Raw genomic sequence first — 13,209 nt, 5'->3', positions numbered from 1 at the left:
GATCAATCCCCCAACCAGATAAACCAGTGAAAGCAGATTTAACGACAACATACATATTTGAAATAAAAACACTTATGTCCTTATATAAAACCTTGACAATTTCTTCATAGCAGTGCAAAAGATGACTGACTGACCTCAGGTTTTATTTGTTTGGGGATTAACCGATTTTTATTCTAAGAAGTTAATATCCAAAAGAAAAGTACACCAAAGTTAAAGTCTTTATTTCTGTGTTTCAGAACTTTTATAATTAATTTGATAGGACAGGGATAAAGAAAAAGTGTTGCAAGTTGTTGCAAACTGGACAAAATGTTTGGTTTTGGATTCTGTTTCCTTCCCCCTCCAAAAAAAAATATTCTCCAGTGAGAATAGCAAGGCTAATTCAGTTTAAAAATTTATTTTTAATCTCTAATCTTTAGACTCTTTAGGAAAACAAAATCTTCTTAATTTTGTGGAGTCATTTATATTTTTCTTCATTAGTATAGGTAAGTAAAAATATCAGTTTTTCTTTTTTTTTTTTGGTATCAAGTATCAGCATCATTTGGTAGCTATAGCTTTAAATGATAGCAATCAATACATATGTATTACTTTAGGGCGTAAATAATATTAGATTTGGATTAGTGATAGCATCCATGTGCTTTTTCTGTTTTAAACAAACCTGGCATATGGAACTATACAGTTACCCTAAAAACAAATTAGGGTTAATTACACATTTTACAAAAAGATTCACATTTCTCTTAAAAGTTCTGTGGTCTCACAATGATTAGTGGGTTAATGTACCAAAATTTGATGATGTACGAATTTTCAGAAACATGCCTATAGAGTGGGCTATAGCTGCACAGTTTTTTTTACTGGTAGTTCTCTACTTACTTTAATGGACTAAAATCTAAGATTTTTACAAAGTGTTTTTCTCCTCATCTAGTGCCTGACATTAACAGCTATATATATAGTCGGCTGAGTTAGATAAGAACAATGGTTGAAGGAACTAAAGCTTTGAAGAAGAAACTCTTTTACTACTGAATTTTAAATCACACACACAAAATAGGTGAGAAAGTCTTTTATCATATTCAGAATCAAAATATCCCTTAAAATATTTACATTTTACAGTAAAAAGGATAGCAAAACACAAGATCATGTACAAGCTTAAGTATTCAAGTTTCTGAAGAGCCAAAATGGAAAGGAAAATAATGGCCCACTACAAAGCTGTAGTATATGGTAATAAAATGCCTTCAATGAGTGCAGATTAAAGCAATAAATGTACTTCTTGGACTTCTGATTCTTGGTCAAAACTGCTCAACTAAATGATTAGTATAATCTGATTATGAAGTTACTTGGCTTTTGTAGTTCCCCTAGAGATTTTTTTTTTTTAAAAACAGTGCAATTTAAAACAACCTTACAGAGCACACACTACTCTCAAATTAGTCATTATATAAAGGACATTCACTAGAGGCAGTAAATATATTCCATAGTTAACCATATTTCTCAATTACAGAATAAAACTAAAATTTCTAAGCCTTTATTGCATATTAATTAAACAAATCTTTGAATATACAGCAATGTAAAACTTTTAAAAATATTAACTTCCTACAACTAGAGACAGTTGGTATGAAGAAGGGACGATGAGCAGTGGTACAGACGCTCCGCACCAACACACAGAATTTATTGTTCTGCAAACCACTGAGATTAAAAATTTAAAAGATGGCACAATCCTAGCAGGCAATTTTACAAAGTTTTTACAATACAACTTTTAATAGTTATTTAAACGTAATTTTGAAACAGCCTGCAAATTTTACCTTTTGCTTTTAGCTCTGTCAATGTGGTCCCTATCTTTGTGGTACCTATCCCTGTCCTTTTCACCTTCTCTATGTTTACTTTTCTCTCGTTCTTTGTCCTTTTCATGGTCTTCACTTTTAGGTTTATCTGGCTTCTTGTCTACATTCCTACCATCTCTGCTGGCTTTTCCATCTGCTCCTCGATCACCATGTGATAACCGTGCCCTCTCTTTATCTTTGTGCCCTTCCTCCTTGCTTTTTCTGTCTCTGTCCTTGTCTTGGTTTCTGTCTCTGCGTCTATGCCTTTCAGATTCTTGCTCCCATTCCTTTTCGTGTCGCTCTCTTTTCAAGTGGTGTGAATCACTATAAAATCTCTGGCGGTCCCCTTTGCCCCTATTAAACGCCCTATCCAGCTGCTGTTGGTCTTGCCTACCCCAAGGGTCACTATGACGTCTTTCTGGTCTCCGAATGTCTTTGACCTGGTAGAAACTCTGTGGGCCTATAAACCTGGAAGCTTGTGAAAGGGGGCCCAACATACGTTGTGGCTGGCCTGCCAGATGAACAACAGGTGGCCAGGGAACCATGGGATTCTGAGGAAAGCCAAAGCCTGGGGGAGGAAGTAATGGGGGTGGTAAATGTGGTGGAAATCCAAACATGTTCTGTGGGGGAAAATTTGGAGGTCCTGGAAATGGAAATGCAGGGGGGCTAGACTTGAGATGCTGAAGGTTGGGCTGCTGCGGTCTCACAGGTGAAAAGTTTGCATTTGTTCTGGGGCTGGTGCTTCTAGAGGTAAAGTTGATGCTTTTAGAAGGAAATTCTGGTTGACATGTGTTTCCACCTTCAAAATGAGATGGTGCTGCTGCCGATCCTCTTCGCAACAGGTGCACAGTTTCAATATTTTGCATTAAAATATCCTCCTGTAAAGGTTTTGCTTGTTCTGTTTGAGAAGTGTGTATGTTTTCTACTGGAGCCGAGTTTTGTGGAACACTTGAATTATCACTCTGCTGAACACATGAGTTTTTCTCTAGAGCAGACGACTTTTCGTCTACACTGGTTTGCTCTGTTAAGTGCTCCTTGTTGTGCGACAGGCCAGGCAGGGCGTGTTTTTCTCCATTTCGGCAACTATCTCCATCTTTGCTTTCTGACGTACTTATCTGCTGACTTCGTCCTGCTGCTTGCCTGGGATCCCTTTTCAGGTTGATAAACTGCGGGGACCTTGTCGTATTAGCAACAAGGTTGTCACTGCAGCTCACACTACCATCTATGTTTCCTTTTCCTACATTAGACCTGCCTGGAGAACCAGTATTTGAAGTCCGGTTATCTTGTGAATTACTCTCTTGATCTTGCAGTAGCTGTCTTTTTAATGTCCTCTCTTTACTGTCCACAGTTTCCTCTTGTTTTGACTGAATCGATAAATTTGTTAAGAATGCTTCTGTAGAAATATCTGGTGGTTTACCTCTGAGACTAAGATTCGTTAAAGGTCCTGGAGAGACGGAAGAGGACACCGGTACTGATACTTCTTCTTCTACTACTACTGAATTACCTGTAGCTTCTGAATGATTATCTACTTTAACTTTTACCTCCTTGGCTTCACCACCAGCTACTTCTTCTACTTTATCTATTTTTTCTGCTTTTGGGTTAGTTTGTTCACTTATAAAGGGAATTTCTTTAACAGTATTTTGTTCTACGGCTGGCTGAGCCTGTTCATATACTTGACCAGTAGAACCCAAGAGGCTTTGAAGTATATCATCCACAGGAAGAGGTTTATTTGCTAACTCCAGAGTAGAAGCCTGATTTTCCCAGCCAATCAATACCCCAGGAAGAAATCTTAGAGGTTTTGGTGGCTCCTGTTTGGTGACTTCCACTAAAGGTTCAATTGCTGTTGGAAGGTCTTCCTGAAGAGTGGGCTGAGGCTTATTTCTCTGCTTGTGTAATACAGTTGTAAAAGAATTAAAAAAGTCATTTTCTTCCTCTGGTGCTTCCTCTGTAGAAACTTCTATTTTACTTTTTTTATCAGGAGGCAATGCCATTGGTACACTTTCAGGAGCCTCAGCTGTATGACCTGTGCTAGCACTAGCACTAGCACTATGCTGTCGCTTCAGTTTCTGACGAATAATCAAGCCCAAGAGTAGATTAGGTCTATGCAGTTCAAGTCCTGTACAAAATCAAGAACATCAATTAATAGTCATTTTTGATCATTACGATAAGGGTGCGATTTTGCATCTACCTTACTAAAAAAAAAAAAAAAAAATTTTTTTTTTTTTTTTTTAATACAGGCTACCATATAGATACTTGTCAAGCCATCTATAGGCCTGGATCCCAAAAAAGAAAGCAGAGTCAGTTTTTCCATTTTGGTCCCGCCTCCCAATTTACTTACATCATACCCTATCATTAAAATGTATACCTACCAGGTCCATCAAAAGGCACAAGAGGGTGTGGAATTTTGTCTGTGGCACCCAAAGGAATAAGGTACATATCCTTAACCTGCTTCATGTTGTTAGCAGCTACTCCATAGCGCTTTCTGCTACTGAAGTATGCAAACAGCAAGGTATAAGAAATTTGATCTTCTTCAGTTACTGGTGTAAAGCGAACCACACAAATTTCCTATTCAGGGAAAATAACAAATGGCTGTTAAAAAAAATAACCTGAAGAAATAATCTATCAAATTTTATAATGATGACTGCCAAATATCATAGTCTATTTTTTTTTATCAACTTAAATACAGATTAGAATACTAAATGAAAATAACTCTTAGGGAAAGATATTTGCTGATCCTTTGATGGGTTTGTTTTATATGAAGGATTCCCATAAGAAACTGTGGTACAAGGTGATTTGTTCAAGGTCACACAACTTGTCAGTGACAGAGATACCATTAAAACTCAAGTTTTTTGACATCTATACTATATCCTTATTTCCAATGCTGTGGTCTCCAACTGCCTGTGCTCTTGGCATACTGGGGTTTAACAGCACCCACAACTAACACACACACAAACACAAAAGTCTATTGATGACCTAGCTTACTGGGACTGCTGTTAGGTAATAAGGTGGGCCAGCCAGTTGAAAAGACCAACATACGTTGTGGCTGGCCTGCCAGATGAACAAGTGGCCAGGGAATCATGGGATTTTTAGGAAAGCCAAAGCCTGGGGGAGGAAGTAATGTGGGTAGTAAATGCGGTGGAAATCCAAACATGTTCTGTGGGGGGAGATTTGGAGGTCCTGGAAATGGGAATGCAGGGGGGCTAGACTTGAGATGCTGAAGGTTGGGCCACTGTGGTCTCACAGGTGAAAAGTTTGCATTTGCACTGTGACAGGACTCTTAAAGAACAACCCGAGTCCTCTAATCTTACCTTAAAGAAGACAGGCAGAAAATTAACACTGACTAATTCAAGATTTATTTATTGAATGCCTATAATATGCTAGGCACTATCACCTTTGGTGGGAAAAATGATTTCTTCTAATGATTTAATTTCCCTGTGTATATAATGTTCTATGAATTAAAGACATGAAAGAAAATATTCAGAGCGAGAGAGAGAAAAAAAGTACTGTGATAGAGGCTACTATCTCCCGGTATCAATTTTCCTCCTATTAGCAACAGCAATCACTAACGTTTAGCTGGGCATATGGCCACCTAATAGTGATTACATTTCCCTCTCTCCCTAGCAGCAAGGTAAGGCTCTGTGACTAAGTTCTTATGAATGGAAGTTACAGGAAGTAAAGTGATGACTACAATTTCTGGGTCTTCCCCTTAGAACAACTGAATATGTATTCCTCATTTTTTCCCACTTGGTGCTGATGAGTCAGCTTTGGCAATGTTTGACTGATATGGGCAACACTCTTGGAAATAGCAGAATAACAAAACAGGAGGAGCCCAGTATCTCTGGATGATCCTGTAGAATCAGAGGCACCACTCTGAATGATTAGCCTACTTAACACAAGGGAAAAACAGACTTCTGTATTTTTTGAGTCACTGTATTTTAGGGTCTCCTTGTGGCAGCAGCTTAGCCTGTGCCCTAATAAAAACAACTGCTTGCAGCAAGTGAGGCAAGGCAAAATTCCAAGATAAATTTTAGTACTTACTTCAAAGCACTTCTTCTAAAGCACTTGACAGAAGCCATGGAAAAGCATACCAGAAAAAAATAAGGAATACTGGGTTGTTTTCAAGCTTTGGCAAATGGCTTTAGTTCAGTTTTGTGGGGCATATTATGTAGCTGTAGAATTTGTATTCGCTCCCCTCCACAGGGTACCTTGTATAAGAACTCTGAGTGGTTTACTTCCAAACATTATCCTGTACTGGTACAGCAAAAAAAGTTTTCCTTACCTTGGTTCCTGATGCTTTTATTTTTTCCACATAATCCCAAACTGTCTGAGGTGATATCCTGCCACCTACTTGAATACTATCTGGTAGATCCTGTGGTAAAAAAATGAAGGTGATTATGTATACAGAATATGTTTATTATTCATACAAATTTAGCTCTAAGACTAATTTGAAATAATAATGAAAACAAGCAAATAAAAATATTAGGAAATAGATCAGAGAATATAATATAGTGCCAGGATGTCCATTAGGTTTTACCTCAAATGCCAACTCCCAATGACTGCAGTGGATGCCCAAAATACAGCTATTAAGAAAGAGAGCTGAAGTCATGCCAGGTCTCAGCAGAAAAGACAGGCACAAAAAAAGGGAAGCGATAGTAAGCACACCACATTAGCAATCCATGAAGGATACAACACATTTCAGAATACTAGGGAAGACTATTTTTCCCCTTTCTTTTCTTTGGTGATATAGGCAGGGGTATTCCTTAACCATTAACAGCTAGATTTCAGTAGATACAGAATTTAATTACAGGGTACATTTTTGCACAGAAATGAGTACACTATTATAATGTAAAATTTATGTTTTAACAAAGCACAATCTTTCTGAAAACAGGAAAGTATACATAAAACCAATTAAGAATTGTACAATTAGGAACATTTAAAACTTTAATCAGTATGTTCCTATTTTTCCCATGAAGACTGTGAAAAAATCAGAAGAAACACAAATAATATTAAATCTAAGTTTATTTAAATTATTGATTGCTTTAAATATTTTACTTGGAATTTTAGTCCTAATCAAAAATAAGCAGAGAGCAGAGGCAGAGTTCTGGAAAGCAGCCATGGAGAAACTATGCTTCAGGGAGGAAAATAATCTAGTTTAAAATCAAAAGGATTCACGGTTCAGGGCTTACTTCTTCATTTCAAAAAAGGAGTTAACTTCCACCATAAATTGATCAAAGACTAAATTTATAAACCATTTTGTTAAAAAAGAACATCATCAGTCCATTTTTCTCTTACAAAATCCACATTTTAAAAATATTATTTATCAACCAAACTGTAGGTAAAAGTAGTAATTAGGTTGTTTATTAATCAAAGACAAAACTGTAAATAAACTGATGAACATTATACTGAACCAAACTAATGTTAGCCTAATCCAAAGAAATGTGAACTTTATATTTGCCTTAAAAAAGAATAGGCATATGAAATACTAAAAAGATAAAAAAAAAAAAAACCTGCCTTTATGGTCACCAGACTAAAAATGAACAAAAAATGTTAATGTTAGATATGAACAAAATAAACAGCAAAATAAAATCTTAACATACATATAGTGTGTATGTACTGACTTATTTTTCTTCACACACAGATACACACTTTCTTCAAAATGTTTCTGAAAAACATCATACTTTTTCATTTATCATGCTATTATTATACTACTGTGCTTATTTCCCACAAACACTACGTAAGAGTTCTTTCCCATTCTCTCAAGTATAAAATCAGACAAGGATATCACTTCAGCGACTATGGTCACTGGTCTCACGGGGCTATCAATTAGTCTATACTAGAGTTCACAGAAATGGGCAAGTGAGAATTATACTCATGGATCTAGGAAAACATAAAAAGTGGGAGAATTAGAAGACCTGTTTAACAATGAAAAATCTTCCTGATGGGCTACTAACACTGAAGATCATAAGTAGGTCAACCTTTCATGTAAGTCTGCATTTAAAGACAAACTTAGCTATCTAAGCAGACTATAATTTTTTTTTAATAATATTTTATTGTGCTATAGGTGAAAGTTTACAGAGCAAATTAGGTTCCTATTTAACAGTTTTCTTAATAAACTGTTCTGTTACATTCGTTACCTTTTTCACAATGTGTCAGCATTCTCATTACTTCCATCTTGTTTGTTCTATTTCCATTAATCTAGCTCCCTGCCCCTCCTGACCTTCTCATATTTGCTTTAGGGTGAACGTTGACTGTTTGGTCTCATATAGTTGATTATTTAAGGAAGTACATTCCTCATGGGTGATAGTGTTTGTTTTATAAGCTGATCTATATTTGGAAGAAAGGTGGCCTCTGAAAGTGACTTCTATTACAAATTCAAAGCGTATCTTAGGGTGACAGTCTCAGGGGTCTTATTAATTTTTAATTCTCTGATATAATGAAGCACATATTGGAAAACACGTAGACCATATGGATAGAGTTTTTCATGACAAGTTTTTCACAATTCTAAAAATCCATTTTTGAATCCATAATCCCTTTAATTAAGCTGTTTAAGGATCACTGCTAATATAAATATTTTTATTGTGAACTTTATGTTGTTTCCCTGCCTGCTGCTTTCAGAAACACACATGCCAACCCTGGCACAAGATGGTAGAAATTCACAGTACCTCTGTCAAGTACTCAGGGGAGCCTGACACCGGGTAGGCTTTGGTAACAAATTTTGCCACAGAAGGCATGTTGATAAAACCTTTCCAGATGAAGTTCAAACGAGCCAGGAAAGTAGACTCAACCTCAACAGTTCCGGGCATCTCAGGACTAGAAAATGACATTAAAAAATTAGCAGCCTAAAGACATGTTCATTAATAAATCCATTTTCTACTTAGTCATCAGTTACTTCTATTTTAGCATGTCAAGAAGGCAAAAATATGTAAAGGCTACTGATTAAAGAGGCACCCAGTTGAATTTGAATTTCAGATAAACAATGAATAGCTTTTTAGTGTAAGCATGTCCCATGCAATATTTAGTACGTCTCATGCAATATATTTGGGACATGCTTATACTAAGGATTGTTCATTATTTATCTCAGATTTAATTTTAACTGGGTGTCCTGTATTTTTATTTACTAAATTTGACAAACTACTGGTCCATAGGAAATACAAAGGACAGAGAAGCATATTAAAGGAACCCAAGATGAGGTAATCGCCACCAGACTAAGAGTAAACCTACAAGAACAACCAGATTCAACAAAGAATGTCAAGGAAAGGGAAGAAAATAAACTGAGAGGGAAAGAGAGCAAACCTAGACTAAAAGGAGACTTAAAAGACACAAAAACCAATCACAATGTATAGATTTTATTTGGAGTCTGGTTCAGGCTATTAAAAAAACTGTGACATTTATATTGTTCATAATTTGAACACTGACTAGGTATCTGATTATATTAAGGAATTAATTTCCAGATACGATAGTAGTATTGCAGATTTTTAAAAATTCTTCTCTTTTAAAGAGATCCATATTGAAATGTTTATGGATGAAATTACATGACATAAAGGAGGAGCTTCACAACAATCTAGGAGAGAAGGAAGTGGAAGAGGTATAGATATAACAAGATTGGCTTTGAGTTGATGATTCTTTACGCTTTGTGAAAAGTACATGTGATTTCATTATATTTTTCTCTCTACTTCTGTGTATGTTTGAAATTCCCTATAATAAAAAGTTTTTAAAAGGGAAAAAAAAGGTTAAAATAGGCAAAGGCTACTCATTATAGAGAGTACATTTTCACTTTACAAAATTATACTCACATTTACCTAAACAAGTTGTACAAAGTCATCCTGCTAGGTTTAGGTAAATGGCCCAGAGAAGTGCAAGCAATTTTCCTTTAATAACCCTATTTTCTGCCTCTTGGGACCAGCATTATTAAAAAGAGTTTTAAAGTCATGTCTCCACATACTCAAACCTCTAAATTAACTTTCTGAGTCTGATTCTTTTCTCCCAATGAGAGTACAGGAAGGTATGGTTACATTCTCAAAAGATAGGTCACTAAGAGAGATGTCACTTTTCTGTTTCTGAAAATTTCCTAGTAAAATCTGGCAAAGATCTACAAACTATTATAGAAATCATGACTAAGAGAAAATTACCGCGGAGCAGGAGAAAATGTTGACTTGGGAGACTCTTGCTTCTCATCTTCAAAGAATTCAGAAGCCAAAATATTTGAGGTTGAAGACAATGCATCTGCTATACTTTCTGCTTCATTGTCTGAATGTTTACGAGATACTCCAACAACAACTTTCACCTTTTTTGGAGAAAGATCATCTACAGGTGGTGCCATTCGACCTAAAAAACAAAAGGCACCAAAAAAAAAAAATTTTTTTTCCGCAAAATGCAATTTCTATGATTAATTTTCACTTTCTAAAGCTATTTTCTTGATTCAGTTTTTGAGTAACCCTACATTTTTTACTATCATTAGTTTCCACTTAACAATCAACAGGGAATTTACTAGTGTCCTCACCATCCCCAGCCCTCTTTTATATACAAGGACCTAAGCTTGTCTGAAACGCAATTCATGACATACTACTGTGTGGAGTTCTACCTGTAATGTACATAATTTCCCTTTTCAAATCATTTTACAAATATTCCTGCCTAAATGCAAAACATAATCATAAGTAAATATGTAAGAGGTTGCTGTCACTTGTGCCAATTCCGACTCATGGCAAGCCCATGAGTGCAGAGTAGAGTTGCTCCCTAGGGTTTTCAAGGCTGGGACCTTTTGGAAGCAGACTGCCAGGCCTGTCTTCTGAGGTACCCCTGGCTGGGTTCTAACCGCCAATCTTTTGGCACGTAGTTAAGTGCTTAACCATTCGTGCCACCCAGGGACTCATAAATACGGAATAGATGGTATAATCCCTCTATTGCTCATGTGAAAAATTAGGAAGAGAATGTTAAGCATCTCAGATAAATTGAAATAAAGTGTTACAACGAGAGCTCAAAATAGGTTTCTTGATTTTGTGGTAAATATTTTTTAACTAAACTATACCAAATCCCAACAGTCCTGAGAAGTAACTTGAAGAAATGAATAAAACAGATGTCTTCTACTTTGTGTATATACAGCAGTAGTTCATGACTATGTATGTGCAGCGCAGTGCTACTTATTTACACTAGTTAGTAAAACAGGAAAAACATTAGTAAAGTTTAGAAAATGACACTGGTTTTAAATTACTGCATCAAGAAGGAAAAAAAATCACTCATATTTTCTGAAAATAGATACGGTGTAAATAGTATTTAACAAATGTTCTCGTGTACTACCATTAAATCTACTTAAGTATTACCATAAAAACAATTAAAATTATACAGAAATAAATAAAAGTATTTTTATTTAAGATTTCCCCCCAAAAAACAACTAAATGGGTGTGCTTTAAAAATACCGTAACACCGTGAATAACTTTCTTTAGGAATAATTATCAATTTCTAAAACGCTATGCCTTCTTAGTCCATACCAGTGCATGCATAGTTTTTAAAATATGCGAACACAATTTTGAGGGTATCATCAACAATTTTCCTCCGCAAAAAATTTACTTAATTTACATCTCATTTATTCTCTAGATTAATGATGAAGGGCAGCATAGTAACTAACCTGAAGGATTTTTCAGGTTTTTAAACAATGTCTTATACATTAAACATAACAGAGTAAAAAAAAAAAAAAAGTTAAACCATGACTCTAGAGGTTTTAAAAACTCCTGATCCTCCATCCTTACTGATAAACTGAATAAAAATTGAAACTCTTCCTCATCCCGATTTCTTATACCAAAATCCAGTCGATCTCCAAAACCTGTCAATAGTACCAAATTTGTGTATCTCGAAGCCTCTACATATTTTTATCTCCACTGCTACCTCTCTAATTAAAGCAATTATCACCCCCTGCTTGGATTACTGTGAAGACCTCCTATATAGTCTCCCTCCTTCCTCTCTTGGTTTCTTCCAATATAATCTCTACTCAAAGTCCTAGGGATTTTCATAAAATTTTAATCTTATCATATCACTCACTCCTCCGCTAAAAACCCTTCAATCACTATCTACGGCTCTTAGATAAAATATTAAAATCTCTAACATGGCCTACAAAAGTAGATTTTCAGAGTTTTTTTTTATTATAAACTACATTATATATTTTATATTATGGCCCATTACACACACACACACACACACACACACTCTTATATATGTGTGTCCTGCAAAGATAGAGAGGAAGACCTTTCTAGTTACTACAAATGGCATGAGCTTGAGATCAATCAGGAAGAGGAGAAATGTACAAGATTTGGTTGAAGAGAAATTTAAAGATCAAAATGTGTGCTGTCGTATTAAAAAAAAAAAAAACAACTCGCTGTTGTTCAAGTGAATTCTAACTCATATTGACCTTACAGGACAGTGCAGAACTGCCCCATAGGGTTCCCAAGGAGCAGCTGGTGGATTCAAACTGCCAGCCTCTTTGGTAAGCAGCAGAGTTCTTAACCACTGAGCCACTGGGGCTCTATATTGCCATATAGTGACTACTTTTCAAACTTCACGTTGTGGTTCCTTAGTAAGTTGCTATGGTCGTTAGGTGCTATTGAGTCAGCTCTGACTCAGAGCGACCCTATGTACAACAAAACAAAACACTGCCCAGTCCTGTGCCACGCTCACAATTATTGTTATGCTTGAGACCACTGTTGCAACCACCGTGTCAATCCATCTCATTGAGGGTCTTCCTCTTTTTCCCTGACCCTCTAGTTTACCAAGCATGATGTCCTTCTCCAGGGACTAATACCTCCTGATAACATGCCCAAAGTATACGAGATAACAGTCTCACCATTCCTGCTTCTAAGGAGCACTCTGGCTGTATTTTTTCCAAGACAGGTTTGTCTGTTTTTTTGGCAGTTCGTGGTACATTGAACATTCTTCACCAAAACCACAATGCAAAGGTATCAATTCTTCCTCAGTCTTCCTTATTCACCGCCTAGTTTTCGTGCACATATGAGGCGACTGAAAACACTCAGGCGTACCTTAGTCTTCAAGGTGATATCTTTGGCTTTTCAACACTTTAAAGAGGTCTTTTGCAGCAAATTTGCCCAATGCAATGCATCATTTGATTTCTTGACTGCTGCTTCCATGGATATTACTGTGGATCCAAGTAAAATGAAATCCTTGACAACTTCAATCTTTTCTCTGTTTATCCATCATGTCGCTTATTGGCCCAGTTGGAGGATTTTTGTCTTCTTTATGTTGAAGTGTAATCCATACTGAAGACTGCTCTTTGATCTTCATCAGTAAGTGCTTCAAGTCCTCAACACTTTCAGCAGGCAAGGCTGTGTCACCTGCATAATGCAAGTTGTTAATGAGTCTTCCTCCAATCCTGATGCCCAGTTACTCTTTATATAGT

At 36.2% G+C, this 13,209-nt stretch overlaps 1 protein-coding gene across 4 annotated transcripts in view; it reads right to left on the bottom strand.

Annotated features, from left to right (window-relative positions):
• Nucleotides 1–200: 200 nt before the first annotated feature.
• The window catches only part of PHF3 (PHD finger protein 3), a 97,178-nt gene continuing 84,169 nt past the window's right edge, over nucleotides 201–13,209 (bottom strand). For all 4 annotated transcript variants that reach the window (XM_049894965.1, XM_049894975.1, XM_049894960.1 and 1 more), the window contains 5 exons: nucleotides 9,938–10,133; nucleotides 8,471–8,618; nucleotides 6,088–6,177; nucleotides 4,178–4,373; nucleotides 201–3,924 (listed from right to left, as the gene is read on the bottom strand). In XM_049894965.1, coding sequence (XP_049750922.1) covers nucleotides 1,787–3,924; nucleotides 4,178–4,373; nucleotides 6,088–6,177; nucleotides 8,471–8,618; nucleotides 9,938–10,133 — 2,768 coding nt within the window. In that variant the 3' untranslated portion in view covers nucleotides 201–1,786. The remainder of the gene's footprint in view (nucleotides 3,925–4,177; nucleotides 4,374–6,087; nucleotides 6,178–8,470; nucleotides 8,619–9,937; nucleotides 10,134–13,209) is intronic.

Source organism: Elephas maximus, chromosome 1, assembly GCF_024166365.1.
Source record: "Elephas maximus indicus isolate mEleMax1 chromosome 1, mEleMax1 primary haplotype, whole genome shotgun sequence".
Taxonomy (NCBI): domain Eukaryota; kingdom Metazoa; phylum Chordata; class Mammalia; order Proboscidea; family Elephantidae; genus Elephas; species Elephas maximus.
The sequence above is the reverse complement of the archived record's forward strand: the minus strand, read 5'-3'. Positions and strand labels throughout refer to the sequence as shown.